Genomic DNA, 19,760 nt, shown 5'->3' with positions numbered 1-19,760 from the left:
ACAGAATAGAGGCAAAGAGATTAAACTTCACCCAGGGCTGCAAATTTGCAACATGCAGCATCTGTGACCACTGTGCCAACTACACTCCCAACACCTTAGCCCCATTCTTGCCCCATGCATAACTTCCTTGGAAATCCCCCCTGCTGTGGACTGGATGCCTGTGTCCCCCTGAATTCCTATGTTGAAATCCTAACCCCCAATGTGAGATATGAGGAGCCAGGCCCTGGGGAAACAATTAGGAGGAAATTAGTGCCCTTTTAAAATGGACTCAAGGGAGCCCATTTGCCCCTTCCACCCTGTGAGGGTACTACAAGAAGGCACCATCCATGAATCAGAACGCAGGCCCTCACCAGACACTGAATCTGCCACGCCTTGATCTCGGACTTCCAGCCTCCAGAATGGTGAGAAATAAACCTATGTTATTCATAAGCTGCCCAGGCGATATGGTGTTTTGTTACGGCAGCCCCAACGGACTAAGACAGCTCCCTTCCTGAACTGCGTTCCATGTGCTAATCAGATTTCAGGCCATTTCATCCATTCACTCCTCAAACATGTGGTGTGTGACCCCAAGGGGCAACTCAAACGCTGGGGATTCCACGTTGAAATTGACATGTCCCTTAAGGTGTTGGGGGAACCACAGGGGAAGCCCACCAAGGAAGAGGCATCCTGGGGCCCTTGAAGGCTATGCAGGCGTTAGCCAGGCGAGGCAGGGGCAAGGGTGCCCCAGGGCAGGGGCAGGGGCAGGGGTGCCCCAGGGCAGGGAGCAGCCCCATGCAAGACCCAAAGCCCCATGAGAACACTCCTGGAGAAGGGCAAGCAGGGGACAGTGCACAGCCCCCCAGGCCCAGCCCACCCAGGCTCTTGGCTACCAGACTAAGGGCTGGAACTTCTATGTTTTTCTGGAAGCAACTCCAAGCCAGGGGCGTTTCCATACCGGCAAATGAAAAAAAATAAGATTTGCTTTTTTTCTGACAGCAGCAGTGAGCTCCAGGCCCTTGTTGAGAGGTGGTCAGGTAGAGTGACCGAGGACAAGCCTTGGGGGAGGACTGGGAAGACTGAAAGGCTCCCCGCCACTAATAGCTGTGGGACCTCAGGCAAATCACTTAATCTCTCTGTGCCTCAGTAAAACGGAGCCAAGAGCACCTATTTCACCAGGTTGTGGTCGGAAGGAAAGCAGCTCATATCTAGGAAGCACTGGAAGCGCCCCTGGATCCTACAAAGCACGTCTCAGTGTTGGCTGCTGTTACTGGAGCTCTGTGCCTATCCACAGCCATGGGGTTGGAGCTGGACCCGCTTCACAAGTATGTGACCCAGGAAGCCACACAGGCCTCATGCTTGGAAGGGGCTCGTGCTTGGGGTTTAAGGCTCTGCAGAGTCATACAATTCCTGATAGCTGTATCTTTGAATGTGTGTTTCCTAAGCGATGTCTGATGGAACAGCAGAGCCTGTGCTGTGGGCATGGAGCATGTGCTTCTGCCTCCTGCCACCTCCCAAACCCGGGTTCTCAGCTGCCTGCTCCCCTGGCCTCTGGCACCCTGGACCCCACCCTTCCTCCTCTTTGTGCCCGGTCTCAGTGTCACTGCTGCCCTCCTCCCCTGGCAGGAGTCTGGAGTCTAGGAGTGTACACACCCCAGTGCATCCTGGGGTGGATCATGGCGGTGACCACCCTTCCCTGGGCTGGCAGTGCCACTGTGTGTTCGGTGGGCAGTTCAGCAGGAACATCAGGTACCAACTGTGTCTCGACCCCGAGGCTGCAATGCCCTGTGGGCTACCTGTCTGCCATGGGTTGGGGCATCAGCCTGTGGACCCGTGGGAAGGGGAAATGCCTGACTCAACACTCAACTTCCCTGTCCCTGGCCAGAAGACAGGTGTCTTGCAAGAGTCTGCACTCACCCTGCAAGCATCCCCATGCCCAGAGGAACACGATGTTACACAGGAAATAAAACCACCATGACAGGTGGAGAGAGAGTACAGAAGAAAGTAAGTACTTTTAACCACACTTTCCCCTACTTTTTGAACACAGGGCCCTGCATTTTCATTTTGCACTGAGCCCCACAAATTATGTAGCTGGTCCTAGGTGGGAAGGAGGTAGGGGGAGGGGGAGGGGAGGACTTGCACCTTTTACTCCAACTATTTCCATATTGTTTCATGTTTTTCCAAGATGCATGTGATCGTGCATTCATTCTGCAATTTTCTTATTCCAAAAAGAGCTTAATGGCTACACACGCGGAGAGAGACACAAACACACACACAGACACACCTATACAGACATAGAGATACACAGACATACACAGACACACTTGGATACACACACAGATACACACATAGATACACAGACACACCCACGGATACATACATGGACACATACACACACTGGCGTTTAGAACCCAGGGACTGACTCCCAGCCCAAAGATCTTCCGTGACCCATTGCCAGCAGCAAGCAGGCTCTAGGGAGTCCTAAGAGAGCTGGAGAAGGTTCTACATCGAGCCTGCCTACCCCTTTTCTGAAAAGAAGAGAAAGGCCATGTGGCATTCACTCACTCATGCACTCACTAATCGACAGTCAACAATTCCATACTGAGAAGCTGCGATTTGCCGAGCACAGTCAGTGTCCTGCAGACATGACCAGATATAGTCCCTACCCTCAAGGGGTGAGGGTATTCCCAGAGGTGAGGACACCTGGGACAGAGAAGGCATCCCAGGTGGACGGAAACACTCGCTCCACAGCAGGGAGGTGGGAAACAGACACATTCAGGGGCCTGGAGGGAGCTGAGCATGAGCAGGCGACCAGGGCGTGGTCAGAGCGTGGGGGACAATGAGACTGAGAAGGCAGCTGCAGCAGATTGTGGGGCACTGAGAGCAGACAGAGGAGCTCACCTGTGGGCAACGGGCCCCACTCCCTGCCACAGCCCGTCCCCTCCATTTTGCTGACAGTGTCCCTGTGATGTCTTCCCGTGACAATGTGAGCACAGGCCAAGGAGGACTCGCCCTGGAGAAGCACAGCCTCTGGAGCTCTGCCACTGGCAGCTGTGTGGCCTCGGGCAAGTTACTTAACTTCTCTGCACCTCAGTTTCCTTATCCTATAATGGGGATAATGTGGCGAGGATTCAACGGAGTCGGGGGAGTGGATATTTGAAAGCTCTTGGAACAGTGTGTTTGTTATATAAAGTGACAGAGGCCAGCACCCTGCCCGGGTCCACCAGCCCTCTGTACCTTCCATCACCCACCTCACTGGGCCCCTGAAGGGAGGAGGGAAGAAAGCAAAAACAGATTCCTGGGCCCTCACCAGTACCCCCCATAGGCCTCTTCTTTTATCTCTGCCACAACCTTGCCCGCTGAGCAACGTCATCCCCATTTCACAGAAGAGAAACTGAGGCCCTGAGAGAGTAAGCCACTTGCTGAAGGCCACCCGGCCGGTCAGGGTGAAGCTAGGATTCAATCCAGGCGGGGCAGCGTCTCGGGCCACAGAGTGTGTGGTCCCTGTCCCTGGGACCCTCCGCATAAAAGCCAACCCGGGTCACTTCCCAGGGTGCGAGAGCAGCTGTCCATCCCACCAACGCTCTTCGGGCTCTGGGCGCGCCACTGTCATGGACTGTCCCTGCCAGCAAAAAAAAAAAAAAAAAAAAAAAAAAAAAAAGGCTTCTCCAAACCAGAGCAGCAGCCGGGCCTGACTCAGCACCCACCGGCGCGGGCAGCGGGAGGAGCGCGTAGACGCTGCTGGATGGTACCCGCGGCCGGGACTGAACTCCGCCGCATTGGGTCTTACCCCAGACTCAGAGCCGGACCCCGCGCCCGCACCTTCAGCCGGGCAGCGAGGGGGTGCTCGAGCGCGCCGGTTCTCGGCCGAGACGCTGTGGCTGACACCGGTGGAGCGATCTGCCCGGGCTCGCGCGGCGAGCAAGTGCTGGAGGCAGGGTTCCAAGCGGTTCTGTCGGGTTCCCTCAAGACCCCGAGAGCACGGGCTCCGGAGCGACCCCGGCACTTCGGACCCTAGCAGAGCCAGCCCTGCCCCAGGACCGCCCCGGGGTCGGTGCCCGGGCTCTCTGAGTCCCGCTTCTGGCCCGCGAAGACGCGCCCTCTCCTCCAGTCGCGGGAGTCCCGCACCCGAGGGCCGCGTCCCCGGGCAGGGTGAGGTCCTGCGGGGCTGGGGGTGAGGCGGGGTGGGCGCGGGGCGGCTCCGGAGCGGCGGGGCCGGGCGCCCTGCAGCCCGCGCTTACCTTCGGAAACTTCGAGGTCGGCGGCCCCATTGAGCTGGCACAGGCACCAGGAGCCCTGGTCGGCGGCGGGCGCGGCGGGCGCGGCGGGGGCGCGGTCAGCTGGCAAAACAGCAAGGGCGCGTGAGCGCGGGCCCGGGGCGGGGGGCGGGGGGCGGGGGCGCGCGGCGAGGCTAACCCGGCTGCTGGGCCATGGGCGGCTCCGCAGGCTGCGACCGCGACGGGCGTCCTCCGGGCGGCTGCGGGGGGCCGGGCGCGGCGGCCGCTCCTCCTCCGCCTCCTCCGGGCTCGGCTCCCTGCGCGGGCGGGCGGGCGGGGAGGCGCGCCCAGAAGGCTCCGCCCGGAGCGCGGGTGCGGGGCGCGGGGTGCGGCTGCGGGCGCCGAGGGTGGGCGCGGGGCGACGATCGCGAGGCGCGGATGGCAGGGCGCGGATCCCGGGGCGCGGGGCCGGGCACCGGGTAAGAGGCGCGGGGTGCGGGCGCGGGGCGCGGTGTGGGTGCGGGCGCCGGGGCTGTCGCCACGGACCGAAGCGTCCCTTTCTGCCCCACCCACCGGTCCCGCGGCAGCCGCCTCTGCCAGCCGTCACCGCGCGAGGGCCGCCTGCCTGACGGCGATGCCCATTTTACTAAGGAGAAACTGAGGCACGGAGAGGAAAAGGGACTCAGGCGGAGTAAGCGGCCAAGGCGGGGCTCAGCTCCAGATTGCGATTCTGGTTTGAGCCCCTTTGCGTCCTGCCCTTCCCCCGACCCGCCCTGCTGGGAGCCGGGGTCGCTGCCCACCCCCGCCCCCCCACCGGGTGCGAAGGGGACAGCAATCAATGCCATGAGGAGGAACGGGAGCTTCACAGCCGCGCCCTCCGACCTTCCACGTGCAACAGACCAAGGCGGAAAAGCAATCTGCCACGCCGAGAGGAGGAGGCTGGACGTCCCAGGGCTAGAGAAGCCCATCCAAGGAGGGAGGAGAAAGCATGCTCCCAGGGTGATCCTAAGGCACGAGGGGCCGCTGGCCCTCTTGGGGTCCCAGCTGCCTCACCCTAAATGAGCACAGAACCCCATTATGCCAGTGTGAACAAAGTGGAAGCAGACAGCCACACGGACACAGGTTAATCCCCCCACTCCCCTCTCTCCTCCCCTCCCCTCCCAGGAAGGGAGAGGAGCGGGGATGGCTAAGGAGAGGCTCTCCAGGGAGCAGAAGAAGGAGAGCAGAGGGAAGGAAAGAGTGCTGCAGGCCCCAGGCCAAAGGTCAGGCCACCCCACCCCACCTTAGCCCAGTTCTAGGCCCGTGAGCTGCACCCTAGCCCCTCTACACCTCACTAGCAGGAGGGATCTGCCTTCTAAGCCTCTGACCCCCTCCCTCTTCCTTCTTGGCCTTGAAAGTCCAACTTCTTCACCTCCTCCTCCAGGAAGGCCTCCAGGGTCCTCTCAGGAGTCCCAAAAGCCCCAGAGCAGCCTCTCCCCCGGGCAGTGCCTGTCTTCCAACACGAGGTCATCCTGCAGCAGCAGCAGCCCCTGTTATCTCAGTTCCCAGCCCTCCGCCTGGCACAGCGTCAGGGCATGGCGGGGTTTCCTGATAAATACAGGTCCCACAGGCAGCCTTACAGCCTGAGGTGGGGTGGACCTGGGTCAGGTCCCGGGCAGTCACTTGGCATGGCCTAGTTTCATATTTACAACAACCCTATGAATAGGCATAAATATCCCCATTTTAAAGGTTAGAACCTGGAGGCTCTGGATCAGGCTGCCAGGAGCCACGGGATGCATCGTCCCTGCCCCAGGGTTAAGTGACTTGCTCACACTGCAGGTGAGCTGTGGAGGTGGGATGAGCCCCTCAGCTGAGCTTTCTGCACGCACCAGGGCATGGCCCATTTCCTTGAGTGTGCAAGGGAGACAGGCACGCAGGTAATAATACATTCGTTTGTTCTTTCGACAGAAGGTAGACAGCCCCTCCTTTCTCCCAGGTGCCAAATCTGGTAGTGACCAAAACAAAGTCTCATGGAGCATATGGTGTAGCGGGTGAGGAAGATGTTAACCAAAGGCACACATTACTATTGAATTCTATACAGCCATCAATGCTATGGGGAGGGGAGGTTCATGGACGCTCTCTTTGGCTTTTCATGTGCAAGACACAAAGGAGGAATAGCAGCCCACCGCAGAGTGGAGGAAGTGCTTCCAGGCAGGAGGATCAGCACGTGCAAAGGGCTTGTGGTAGGAAGGGACTTGAAGGATCCAGCTGTGCAAGGGTGGTGGCCAAAGGAAGTGAGTTCATTCTAGGCAGAAGAGACACAGAGGAGGAAAGGGGGGTGAGGATGGGGAGCCATGGGGCCTGGTTGCAGTTGCTGGAAGGAATGTGGTACAAGTATGTGGGAAGTACGGCCAAAAAAGCAAGTTGGGGCTAAACCCTGAATTGTCTGCAATGCAGGCTGAGGATGAGGCTTCCTGAGAGAGACACTGGGTAGCCATAGAAGGTTTGGGGGTAGGACTATGCCAGGGTCCATGCTGCTGATCAGGAAGACCGTTTGGCACTGGACATAGTCCCAAGTGGTTCGCCCATTAAAGCAAGAGGAGGTCCCCCAGAACTGTCCCACTTGCTCAGGAGGACAAACAGTGCTGATGTCACAGGGTCCAGACTGAATGGGAGACGGCTCTGGTGGGCCCCTATGGCAAACTCTCACACCTGCAGAGGTCAGGCTGTTGCTCCTTGTGAGTCACCTAAGACAAGTCTGGTGAAGACGGGCAAGGGCACACGCTACACTTTGCAAGGGCAGCGATGGCCGCTTCGAGGAGCATCAATGCCAGAGAACACTGGCATGATCTGAAAGAGTCCACATTGCTGTATAGGCCCCTCTGGACCCTGCGTTTTTCATGACAGAGCATTGATTCAAATGAGAAGCATTTTGCAGAACATCTCATCAGAGTTGGGGCTGAGTGGGGGGGGATACACATTTGGCATCAGCTTTTTTTCTGACAACAATTTGCTACTAGTAACCAAAGTAACAGAACCCAAAACCTAAAATAGCCTCTTCGGGCTGGGCACGCCAGAGCCTGTTCTTAGAAAGAAATGTTTCTAGGCTGTAGTCTGTCCCTGCAGTGAAATGCCACCCCCCATGAAGTGAAGCTGAACTTTCATCTGAGATTGTCACAGAAGCTGCCCAGACACCTTCCCCCAACCCAGGAGACTCCCCTCACTTCACTGCAGTGAGGAATCCCCTCCCCCAACCCCAGCCACAGAAGGGTGTGTCCCCAAGGCCAGGATGGACACTCTCTCAGTGCTGGTACAGCTCAGAAAACAGTTGAGGAGGAAAAAGAAACCAACTCAGACCAGCCATTAGAAGAGACCAAGGGGAAATGAAACAAACACTTTGTATCAACACGGGCCTGTGCACATTGTACCTAGACCACATCATCATCCCTGACTCCCCACGGCTCAAACAGCACATCAAATTCATCAGCAGGTTCCGTCAGCTCTTCCTGCAAAACACAGTCAAGCCGGACCATGTGTCACCACCCCCACTGCTATTCCCAGGTCCCAGCCACCGTCGTGTCTCACCTGGACTATTGCACATGCCTCCTACTTGGTCTCCCCACTTCTGCCCCAGCCGGGGCTGGTGTGTTCTCCACCCAGCAACACAGCAGTCAGAGGGATCCTCTTACAACATAAGTCAGATCACCTCACTCTGCTCAAAATCCTGCAATGGCTCCCATCTCCTTTGGAGTAAATGCCAAAGTCCCCCAAAGCTCCATATCTACCCACTGCCCCCACTCTAGAACCTTCCCTCCTGTTGTTCTTCGCCTGGTTCCCTCCATTCCAGCTACAGGGACCTCCTTGCTGGCTCTTGAGCTTACCAGGCATGGTGCTGCCTCAGGGCCTTTGCACTTGCAGTGACTGCTGCCCAGTAAGTTTGGTAAGCTTGGTCCCCAGATATCCACACCGCCCTCTTCCGCACCTCCTGCTCAGATGTCACTTTCTCAATGCGGCTTTTGCTATTTAAAACTGCACCCCTTTAAATTGTACCCAGTTTAAAACTGTACCCCCTACCCTACCCTCCTGATGGAGTTTGGATATCTGCCCCCTCCAAATCTCATGTTGAAATGTGATCCCCGTTGGGTGTCATGGTTCACGCCTGATTCCAGCACTTTGGGAGACTGAGGCAGGCAGATCACCTGAGGTTAGGAGTTCAAGACCAGCCTGGCCAACAGGGTGAAACTCCATCTCTACTAAAAATACAAAAACTAGCTGGGCATGGTGGCAGGCGCCTGTGATCCCAGCTACTCAGGAGGATGAGGCAGGAGGATTGCTTGAACTCAGGAGGTGGAGGTTGCAGTGAGCCGAGATCGGGCCACTGCACTCCAGGCTGGGAGACAAGAGCAAAAACTCTGTCTCAAAAAAAAAAGAAAAAAAAAAAAAAAGCAAGAACCAGCCCAGGGCTTAGTTATGAAGAGGGGTGCTGCAGACTAGGCCAGGTCCCCAACCTTTTCAGGTCTGCAATGCCAAGCTTCCAGACCTGATCACAAAGGAGTGGGACTCCAAGAAGAGCGCAATGGGATGTCTGGGTGAATGCACAGTCTCCAACTGTGGTTCCCCAGATTTACCTGGACCCCCTGGGCCTGCAAAAGTGCCCAAGTCCTCAGAGGATAACAGGCTCTCCTTGCCTAAAGATGATACCGCGGCCTTCAACGTGGAAGACCAAACATCCTGCCCTCAGAATCCACCTACAACCTGTGCCAGCCACCAGATTCATCACCGGGGTTAAGTCACAACCACACCCACCTGGGAACACGCTGGGCCAGCCACGGAGGACAAGACTACACCCCAAAGGAGCTATGGACCCAGCCAGCATGGAGCAGTGGGGGTGGGACAGTGCTCTTGGGACCAGATCAAGGGCAGGAGGAGCTCGTGAAATGGGGGACTTCTCCCGTTGTTATGGACTCAATTGTATCTCCCCAAAAAATTCATAGGTGGAAGCTCTAACCTCCAATGTGACTGTATTTGGAGATAGGGCCTATAAGGAGGTGATTAAGGTGAAATGAGGTCATCAGGGTGAGACCCTAACCTGATAAGGCTGGTAACCTTAGAAAAGGAGGAAAAGACACCAGATCTCATTCTCTCTCTCTCTCTCTCTCTCTCCCTCCCTCCCTCTTCCTCCCCTCCCCTCTCCTCCTGCCTTACATGCACAGAGGAAAGGCTATATGAGGACACAGGGAGAAGAGAGCCATCTGCAAGCCAAGGAACGAGCCCTCTCCAGAAACCATTCCTGCTGGTACCTTGATCTTGGACTTCCAGCCTCCAGAACCAGGAGAAAATAAATGTCTGCTGTTTAAGCCGCTCACTCTGTGGTTTCTTCTTATGGCAGCCTGAGATGACTAAGACACCAGTCATGCCGGATTTAACAGCAGGAGACAGTGCTAACGCACTGCTGAAGTGGCTCTTGAAACTTGGAGAAAGATGGCAGATGACAGAAGAAGGGATCAAAAGACAGAGAAGTGGGCATGGACCGGAGCAGGCAGAAAACCCACCGGGTGACAGCGTTCCACAAGACACCACCGAGGACGTCCCACTGACCCAGCACCGGCTTCACCAGGTAGCTCAGGGATGGGGCTGTCCGCCATAGGCCAGGGTGGGTGGTGGGAGGTGCCGTTACAGAACCAGGTTTGCTGAGAGTGCTGGGAATAAGAGGATCCAGAAATAAGGGGCTAGGAGCCTGCACCAAACCACTGGAAGCAAGGTCAGTGCAATCACTTTAACAAGCACCAAGGCTGGAACACAGTGAGGTCCACGGCGAGCCATGGAGATGCTTGATAGAAAACGGCACCTGGCCGGGTGTGGTGGCTCATGCCTATAATCCCAGCACTTTGAAAGGCTGAGGCAGGTGGATCACCTGAGGTCAGGAGTTCAAGACCAACCTGACTGACATGGTGAAACCCCATCTCTACTTAAAAAAAAAAAAAAAAAAAAAAATTAGCCAGGCCGTGGTGGCTGGCTCCTGTAATCCCAGCTACTCGGGAGGCTGAGGCAGGAGAATTGCTTGAACACGGGAGGTGGAGGTTGCAGTGAGCCATGATCATGCCATTGCACTCCAGCCTGGGCAACAAGAGTAAAACTCCAAAAAAAAGAAAGAAGAAAGAGAGAAAGAGAAGAAAGGAAGAAAGAGAGAAAGAGAGAAAGAAAGAAAGAAGGACGGAAGGAAGGAAGAAAAAAAGAAAGAAGGAAGGAAGGAAGAAAGGAAGGAAGGAAGAAAGGAAGGGAAGGAAGGGAAGAAGGAGGGAGGGAGGGAAGGAAGGTAGGAAGGAAGGAAGGAGAAAGAGAAACAAAGAAAGGAAGGAAGGAAGGGAAGAGAGAGAGGAAGGAAGGAGAAAGAGAGAGAGAAAGAAAGAAAGGAAGGAGATGGAAGGAAGGAAGAAAGGAAGGAAAGAGAGGAAGGAAGGAGAAAAAGAAAAGAAAGAAAAAGAAAGAAAGAAAGGAAGGAAGGAAGGAAGGAAAGAAAGAAAAAGAAAGAAAGAAGCACCCTAGGGGCAAGATAGATGGATGGCTGACACAGGTGAGACTTGGCCCATCCTCTCTGGACAAATCAAGGCAGATGGGGTTAGGAGGTTGAGGGTAGCCACCCAAAGAGAAATCCTGATCCCTTGCTCGGTGTCCAGACCTGAGCCAGTTTTCAAGTCCAGATCCCATCCACTGAAAGGAAAAGCGTGTTCCCAGGAAGAAGGACTCTGTAACATCGTGACAAAGGCCTATGGGAATCCCCTACTCCTTCCCCAACAGGACTGATGCTCATTGACTCAGGTAACCAGGCACTAGGGAAAAATACCCAAATATTTCAAGAAATGTGGCTGAAAGCAGCAATAGACGTTTATGATCATCCCGGTGTCTGCAGGTGAAGAATCCAGGGTGGCTTTGCTGTGTGTTGCACCTCGTGGGCCTCCCTGAGGTTGCAGTCAGGATGTCCTCTGGAATGGCTGGGCTTGGGCTGGAGGGCCTGCTTCCAAGGCAGTCATGCCCGGGCTGGCAAGACAGTGCCGGCTGTTGGTGGGAGGCCTCCGTTCCTCCCTAGGTGGGCCTCTCCACAAATGGCTCGAGAGTCCTCATGACATGGTGGCCGGCTTGCTCCAGTATTAGAGCCCCAAGCGAGGGTGTAACATCACATCAGGCCAAGGGCTCCACTTCACAGCAAAAGAGGTGCAACCTCAGGCACACCCATGGTGTCTAGTGGTCCTATTATGTGCCGTACAACCCAGAGGCTGCTGGCTGATGGGGGAATGGAGTGGCCAGTTGAAGGCTCAGCCACAGCGCCAGCTTGGAGGTGCCACCTGTGAAGCAAAAGCAAGGGCACCATCCTTCAGGGCGTATGTACACCCCAAGTCAATGACCAGTACACAGTGTCCCCAGTGGGTAAAATACCTGGGCCTAAGAACCAAAGAATGGAAGCAGGTATAGCCTAATTTAGCATCACTCTCAGTGACCTACTTGGAGAATTTGTGCTTCCTGTCCACACAACTGCAGAGTCTGCAGGTTCAGAGGTTCTGGTTTCCAAAGGGGAATGCTTCCACCAAGTGACACCAGTCACGCCAGGCTACTCATCATGTCAAGACACCAGTAGGCAGGGGAAGAGTCACCCATTGAGCAGGGGCAGTTGACCTGAACCATCAGAGGATGTAGGGTTGTTGTCACACAATGGAAGCAGAGAAGACTGTGTGCCACCCACATGGGTGTCCCTCAGGACTCTTTCACCTGATGTAGTCAGCAAATAGGCAAGTGAGCAGCTATGGCTCAAGAAGGGAATGGTCACCAGGGGCTCATCCTCATTGGTGAGGCTCTGGGGCAACCCACCAGGTAAGCTATCTAGTCCAGCATGGGTCTAGTTGAGGGTGAAAGGGATCTGAATGAATAATCCAGAAGGGGGTTGTGAGTATCACCTTCAAGCCTGAGACTAGCTGCAGCAAGAGCTCATGCAAGAGCCTTGAGGAAAGTACAAATGAAACCCTACACAGCTGTGATACAGTGGGCAGGAGAGAAAATGACATGAGGTCTCACATGTGGTTGTAGTCAGATGGGGGGCTGGAGCTGAAACAGCATGGTGATCTTGAGCTGCTCTGTGTGGTCTGCCCCATGTGGGCTGGTTGGGCTTCCTCACAGCATGGCGGCCTCAGGGTAGTTGGACTGCTGACAGGGCAACTCAGGCCTCCATGCATGAGTGCTCCAGTGAACATGGATGTCATGGAAGTCACACAGTACCACTTTCACTACATTCTGTTTGTAACAAGAGTGTCACAAGCCCACCCATGGGCCAGGCACAGCGGCTCATGCAGGTAATCTCAACACTTTGGGAGGATCCCTTGAGGCTAGGAGTTTGAGACCAGCCTGGGCAACATAGAGAGATCTTGTCTACAAAAAAGAAAAGAAAAATTAGTTGGGCATGGTGGCATGCACCTATAATTTCAGCACTTTGTGAGGTGGTGGTGGGAGGATGCCTTGAGCCCAGGAGTTCAAGATCAGCCTGGGCAACATAACGAGATATTATATCTTAAAAAAAAAAAAAAATTTCATTAGCCAGGCATGATGGCACATACCTGTGGTCTCAGCTACTCAGGAAGCTGAAACAGGGGGATCACCTGAGCCTAGGAGTTTGAGGCTGAAGTAAGTTGGGAGTCCACCACTGCACTCTGGCCTGGGCAACAGAGCAAGACTCTATCTCTAAAAAAAACAAAAATTAATAAAATAACAATAAATAAACAAGATTCAATGAGAGGAGACATAGACCCTATCTCCCAATGGGAAGAATGTCAAGATCATATTGTAAACCAAAAATAAAATTAAAAGCCCCAGCTGACAGAATGGGCCCCCTGTTGGCCAAGGGGACCCCAAAGAAACCCAAAAAAACTAGTTCAGGCCATGATGGGAAGTGGGAGGTCCCACATGCCTCATTATAGCCTCCTCCCTTTAAGTTTCGGCACAGCTGACCAGCATTAACATTAACATAGAGATCCTCCTAAGACTGACAGAACACTCTTTGTAGCAATCAGATACCTGACTCTAACATGACTCCGGTATAGCAACACACAACAGAGAGCAGGCCCTAAAGGAAATCAAAGTATTTTACCCCAAAATAAATTATCTTTGACATATTTTGAAATGGCCTTGCAAAGTCATCTCTTGTGGGGGAAACTTGCATTCTGTAGAGAATCTCCTTCCTTACTAGCTCTTTTCCAGAGAGTCTGATACCTTTTAAGGTCCCCAGAGACATGCACATCTATTCTCTCTGAAGCCTGCTAACTGGAGGCTTCATCTACGTAACAAGAACCTTAGCTTCCACATCCCCATTGTCTTAACTCAAACATTTCTTTCTGCCGACTCTGACTCTGCAGGTAAAGCTTAACTCTTTTAACCGATTGCCAGTCAGGAAATCTTTGAATCCTCCTCTGACCTGGAAGCACCACCCACCCACTTCAAGATGTCCCACCTTTCTGGGCAAAACCAATGTATACTTTACATATATTGATTCATGTCTTTGCCTGTAACTTCTGTCCCCATAAAATGTATAAAGCTTTACCCCAACCACCTTGGGCACCTGTTCTCAGGACCTTCTGAGGCTGTGTCACAGGCCATGGCCACTCATATTTGGCTTAGAATAAACCTTTTGAGATATTTTACAGTGGGATTTCTCATCAACCAAATTCTACAAAGAGCTTGGGGTGTGGGTACTGTTGCGGAGCCCATCTTTGGCAGATACAGTCTGCCAAAGATTGTGACACTGTCTTATCGATAAACTCAGTGGCTTAACACAATTAAAGCTTACTTCTCCCTCTTTTCACAGCTCTTTGGGTTCCTCACAGTTCCATGTGGTTCTTCAGAGCCTCCATTGGTGGCTCTGACCTCCCTGAGGTCCTCGGAGTGCCCTCCACTGGGGCAGTGGGTGAGTAAGAGAGCAGGGCTCACCCACAGGAGGTTGTTAAGGGCCGGCCTGGAAGAGAAGCACAGTGCCCGCCCCCACCCATCCCATTGGCTAGCACTTAGCCACGTGGCCGCACCCGGATGCAGAGGCTGAGAGTGGAGTCCAGCTGTGAGCCTGACCGGCCATGGGGACATGTATTAGTGAGTACTGTCCACATCAGGCTCAGAGCATCTGACCTGAGGCTGTGGGGATGCAGGGGTCCCCAGGGGGTGGACAGGACAGAAGGAGGAGGCAGACCTGCTTGGAGAACCTGTTCTCAGTTTCCATTTGTTATATAATGGGCAAGAGGACCAGCACTTTTGCTCAGAGCTGCAGCTGTGGCTCCGCTAGGAAATGCCAGGCAGGGGCACAGCCATGTGGTTCTCAGACAGTAAACCCCAAGCCACAGACCCTTGCTTTCTGGGGCAGGGAGTAGTGGACAGGGCTGACTCCAGGCAACAGTCCCCAACAGGCTGCACCAATGTGACCGCACATCCCCTGAGTGCAGGCAAGGGGTGCTGTGCTCACGCTCTCAGCCTGGGTGCATCCTTACTTTGTTCACAGCTCCTCTATCGGACCCATTTCACTGAGGCTCAGCGAGGTTACCTATGTCGCCCCAGGTCACCATCCAGTAACCCAGAAAACTTCTCTTGGCTCCTCCACTAACTGCATGATCTCGGACAAGTCAATTACTATCTCTGAAAGCCAGTTCTCCTCCTTAAAATGGAGACAGTTGAGCCAGGCATCGTGGTTTATGCCTGTAATCCCAGCACTTTGGGAGGCGGAGGCAGGAGGATCGCTTGAGCCCAGGAGTTTGGGACAAGCCTGGACAACAGAGTGAGGCCCCCATCTCTACAAAAATTTTTTTTAATTAGCTGGGCGTGGCAGTGAGCCCTTGTGGTCTCAGCTACTCAGGAGGCTGAGGTGGGAGGATCACTTGGGCCCGGGAGGTCAAGGCTGCAGTGAGCCCTGATCGCGCCACTGCACTCCGGCCTGGGAGACAGAGTGAGATCCTGTCCAAAAAAAAAGGAGACAGTTCCATAACAAGCCCCCCATCGCGCCGCCCAGATGGGGTTTCGACGCGGGGGAGAGGCGGGAAAGGGTTGTCAGGGAAGGTTCCTGGTGGCAGAGCTCACAGGGTCCGTGCTAAGCTGAATTTTGCACGGCAGCCTCAGAGTCCCGGAGCCGAGTCCAGAGGGCGGGATGCAGGTATTGCGAAGAGGCACACGCTCCGAGAAGGCACCACCAGAGCGTGGGCTTTGGGCGAGGAGGGGTTGGGGGAGATCTGGCAGGCTTGGGGGAGATGGGGCTGAAGGGACAGGGAGGGAAGGCCAGAAAGCTGGAGACGGGGATGGAGAGCTAAACCGCAAAGAGCAGGCGCCCTGCCCCGCTGCGGGCCCCGCGCCTCCAGCTCCCCCTTCCCGAGCTTCCCGGGGTCGGCGTCCAGCCGGCAACCAATGGGCCCCGCCCCCTCCCGCAGCCAATGGGCCGCGTCCCCGCCCCCGCGGCCGCCCCGCCCCTCGCGGACCCGGAAGTAGGCCTGGCACCTTCCCGGCCGGCCGCAGGGATGGGGTGGCTGTGCTGGCTGCCGCTGCTGGCACCGCTCCTGTTGCTGCGACCGCCAGGGGTCCAGTCCGCCGGCCCCATCCGGGCCTTCGTGGTGCCCCACAGCCACATGGACGTGGGCTGGGTCTACACTGTGCAGGTAGGTGCCGACCACGCCCCGCGCGCCCCTGAGGCTGCAGCTTCCCTCTCCCCGCGGGATCCGAGTGTGGGTTTGCGTCCCGGGGCCCGATGCCGGCGCAAAAGGAGGCTCAGTGGGTTCAGGACCCCACGCTGCTATTGACTGGTTGCGTCGCTAACTTCAGGCCAGTCACTTCCTGCCTCTGAACCCCCATTTCCCCTTCTGGAGGGTGGTGCAGATTGGAGGGGCCCCTGCATTCCCGGCTGGGGAGGGGCTTGGGGGTTGACAGCCGTAACCCATTTTCCAGGGAAGCCTGGAGCAGGAGAGGGTGGGGCTGATTTCAGAGCAGGTGGATGTCAGGTGCCCGCTGGGAAGGGGCCGGGCTGGTCCCCTGCGGGGCTGAATATTGGAGGCCAGCTCAGCGTCCTCCGCCCCCCAGGACAGGGGTGAAGGTGGACCTGTGGTCACCTCCTGGTTCTGCTCAGGACCTTGGGCGAGAGGCTTTGGTCCCTCAGCCTCAGTTTCCCCATCTGTAAAGGGTAGGGGAAGCATGCCCACTCCAGCCAGTTTCCAGAGGAGAAAACCGAGGCCCAGAGAGGGTTGCTGCCTTGCCCAAGGTCGCTCGGGAATAACTCCCACGCCTCCTGACTCCCTGCTTGGTGCTCCTTCCATTCATTGAAGCACTCTGTGGGCACCCTGTGTGCAGGGCCCTGGGGACTCGGATGGGAACACACTACAGCTGTGGTCCTTGGAGCTCCCAGCCTTGGGGAGGCAGATGCCTAGACGCCAGGGACAGCCTGGAGAGCTCCTCCTCTCAGCACCAGCTTTCATCATTTCAGCCCCAGCAGGCCCCTTTGGGGTCACTGGACCACACCCCCACTGGGGCCTAAGACTTTCCTGTGCTGCCCCTCAATGGCATACTCAGGGCCCAGCCCCCCAACTTGCACGCTCAAGGCCCAGCTTGCTCACCCCTCTGGGAAGCTGTCCCTGACCCCTGGGCTGGGAGGGCACGTGTCTCTGCCCATGCAGGGTGTCTGTTTCCCCATCCCTCTCCCCCAGGAGAGCACGATCCCATCCAGTGGGGAGAGCCTGGTATGGAGCGGGTGCCTAATAGCTGTGTGGGGGGTGAGCAGCAGGGAAGGAAGGGCAGAGCCCCCAACCCTGTGCAGACGCACCTGGCGAATGGCAGGGGCCCCAGGGACACTTGGTCTTATTGGACCAGGGCTGGCATGATGCTGTCCCCTCCCCAGGAAAGCATGCAGGCGTATGCCGCCAATGTCTACACCTCAGTGGTGGAAGAGCTGGCCCGCGGCCAGCAGCGCCGGTTCATCGCCGTGGAGCAGGAGTTTTTCCGGCTGTGGTGGGATGGCGTCGCCTCGGACCAGCAGAAACACCAGGTAACGAGGTCACCAGGTGACACAGCTGGCCCAGTGTCCTGGCAAAGACCCAGGTGGAAAACTCAATGGGGCAGTTCTAGCCAGGGCCAGGGCCAGGCTGGCATAAACCACAGGGCCAAAACCCCACCGGGCTATTCACAGGCCTTGTTTAGATCAAGGTTTATGGTCAGTTCCATGCCTGGGAGAGATTGCTTTCAATGTAATCCTGAGTTTCTGTCTATTCTTGAAAAAACTGCCAGCTCTGGCAACCCAGCTGTGCACTTCCGTGCCAGCTGACACTAAGTCAGCAGTGCCTCCTGACACCAGGCATCCCAGGTGTCCCTGAGCCCTCACCCTCTTCTCTCATTTGTGTTATCTGCCTGGCCCCTGGGCCCGGGGTCTGGTGACCCTTGATGAGGGTGCGATAGTCCCTGTGGTTCGAGGGTAGGCAGCAGGTTGCTTCATGCATGGAGAGTCAGAGTCCCTGCTGCACAGTGAGGCAGCCTGGGTCCCATCCTGCCCCCGCACCGGGGGACACAACTAGCCCCTGCGAGCCGCAGATTCCACTTCTATTAAGCGGAGGTGACCGCCCCATTGCAGAAAGGTCATGCCAAGAATGAACCCCTGGCGTGAGCACCCAGGACGATACTCGGAGGTTCTTAGTTTCCTCCCCAGTATCCACCGCCTTCAGAACAGTTGCTGAACATAAAGTTCAGAGATGCCAAGTGACTTGCTCAAGGGAGTGAAGCGGAGAAGGGAGAGCAGGGTGTCCACCAGGCCCCGCCAGAGTCACGGGAAGGAGCCGGACATCCAATGGCCACTTGATGCTGCCAGATAGTGGGGTTGTTACCTCAAGTTAAAGAGACGTTCCAGGTTCAGAGAGGACAGGCCACTGGCCTGCAGTCACACAGCTTGTAAGCGGCAGGTGGGATTCTGAGCCAGGCATGCCTGACTCGAGACAGGCCTTTCCAGGGTATCCTGTGGGCGTCCCATGCTTCTTCAGGTGGACCCCACCAAACCCAGTGGTCTGTCTCCTAGCCCTCAAAGAGAAGCATGGCCTGCAGGTCCAGTGAAGACCTGGACAGGAAACTTGTGGCAGGGCTCCCTGGAGGCAGGAATTTTTGCCTGCTTCATTCACTGCTGAACCCTCAGTGCCTGAACAGTGCTGGTTGTGTAGTAGGTGCTCACTTAACATTCGTTGAGTGAATGATCTACAAATAGTGCACCTTAAGAAACAAACCAAAGGCACAGCCTGTAAACAGCTGTGTGTACACATACTGAGGTGTGTAGCGTCAAGGGCAACAAAGGTGGAACAAAAGTATTATGTGTGTAGAGACGGGGATGTTAAGCAAATAGGTTAAAAATGGTAGTGATGAGTGAACCTTGGGAAAGGATATGGGAGCTCTTTGTTCTATTCCTGAAACTTTTCTAAAGTTTAGAATTATTTAATAAAATAAGATTTAAGAAAATCTTATATATACAAATATATATCTCAAATGCCACCTGAGGGCTGCATGATTTCTAGGTGGCGGGGACACAGTGTGGACCAGGACAGACAGTGCCCTGCTTTTGCAGAGTAAGCAAGGGTGGGGAGTTTTATGCAGGGTGTGTGTGGCGCTGTAGGTGTGTTCCCCACAGACCCAGCCATGCTCAGGAGCTGTAACTGGCTTTTTTCTCTCTGCCTGCCCATGTCAAGGTCCGCCAGCTCCTGGAGGGAGGACGCCTGGAATTTGTCATCGGAGGCCAGGTCATGCATGACGAGGCCGTGACGCACCTTGATGACCAGATCCTGCAGCTCACAGGTTTGGCCACCCTACCCTGCACCCAGGGTCCCTCGGGACCTCCAGTGGGGCTGGGACGTGGTATCAGAGCCCCCAGGTTCTGAGCTCTGTCTGCCCCTCTTAGTGGGGTGGGGGACCTTAACCAGTGAAAGCAGTGATTTGCTAGTGCCATATTCATGCCTCACCGAGGAAGTTGAACGCAGGGGTTAAGAGCATGGATTCTGGAGTCAGACGGTCTCAATATATCCTGTCTCTGCCAATTCCCTCCTCTGTGAACCTGGAAAGGAAGGTAACTTCAGTTTCCTCATAGATAAAATGAGTTTGATGGTAATACCTACCTCAAAGGGTTGTTGTGAGTATTAAATGGGATAATTCAAATAAAGCACTTTAGTAGGATGTGGGTTTCCTAGTAAATGCTCAGTAAGTGTTTGCTGCCTTCCATCACAATCACCACCTTCATCATTACTACCACTACCACCTTCAGCACCACAATGACCATGACTACTACCATTACCACCACCACCACCACCACCATCACCACCACCATCACAACCACCACCATCACCATCACCACCACCACCACCATCAACACTACCACGACCATCACCATCACACCACCATCACCAACATCACCACCATCACCACCACCACCACCATCACCATCACACCACCATCACCACCACCACCACCATCACCACCACCACCATCACCATCACCACCACCACCACCACCATCAACACCATCACCACCACCACCACCACCACCATCACCATCACACCACCA

General features: G+C 55.5%; 2 protein-coding genes and 1 long non-coding RNA gene across 9 annotated transcripts in view; 1 reads left to right on the top strand and 2 right to left on the bottom strand.

Moving 5' to 3' along the window:
* The window catches only part of PPP2R2C (protein phosphatase 2 regulatory subunit Bgamma), a 247,672-nt gene extending 243,203 nt beyond the window's left edge, over positions 1 to 4,469 (bottom strand). Inside the window, exon 1 of one of the 2 annotated variants that reach the window (XM_063723792.1) lies at positions 4,218 to 4,469. The gene's annotated coding sequence lies outside the window, so the exon portion shown is untranslated. The remainder of the gene's footprint in view (positions 1 to 4,217) is intronic. The other variant, XM_063723791.1, reaches the window with a different exon arrangement.
* A 6,529-nt stretch (positions 4,470 to 10,998) lies between these two features.
* On the bottom strand, positions 10,999 to 14,200 carry LOC129058898 (uncharacterized). The gene is made up of 4 exons (XR_008524327.2): positions 14,002 to 14,200; positions 12,776 to 12,899; positions 12,240 to 12,590; positions 10,999 to 11,515 (listed from the first exon to the last, which is right to left on the bottom strand). It is a non-coding gene; the product is annotated as an uncharacterized LOC129058898 (long non-coding RNA).
* A 37-nt stretch (positions 14,201 to 14,237) lies between these two features.
* The window catches only part of MAN2B2 (mannosidase alpha class 2B member 2), a 53,277-nt gene continuing 47,754 nt past the window's right edge, over positions 14,238 to 19,760 (top strand). For 2 of the 6 annotated variants that reach the window (XM_054553186.2, XM_063722583.1), the window contains exons 1-3: positions 15,666 to 15,841; positions 17,071 to 17,217; positions 18,893 to 18,998. In XM_054553186.2, coding sequence (XP_054409161.2) covers positions 15,704 to 15,841; positions 17,071 to 17,217; positions 18,893 to 18,998 — 391 coding nt within the window. In that variant the 5' untranslated portion in view covers positions 15,666 to 15,703. 6 annotated transcript variants of the gene reach the window in all.

This window comes from Pongo abelii, chromosome 3, assembly GCF_028885655.2.
Source record: "Pongo abelii isolate AG06213 chromosome 3, NHGRI_mPonAbe1-v2.0_pri, whole genome shotgun sequence".
Lineage (NCBI taxonomy): Eukaryota > Metazoa > Chordata > Mammalia > Primates > Hominidae > Pongo > Pongo abelii.
Note: the sequence above shows the minus strand (reverse complement) of the source record. Positions and strands in the feature narration are given on the sequence as shown.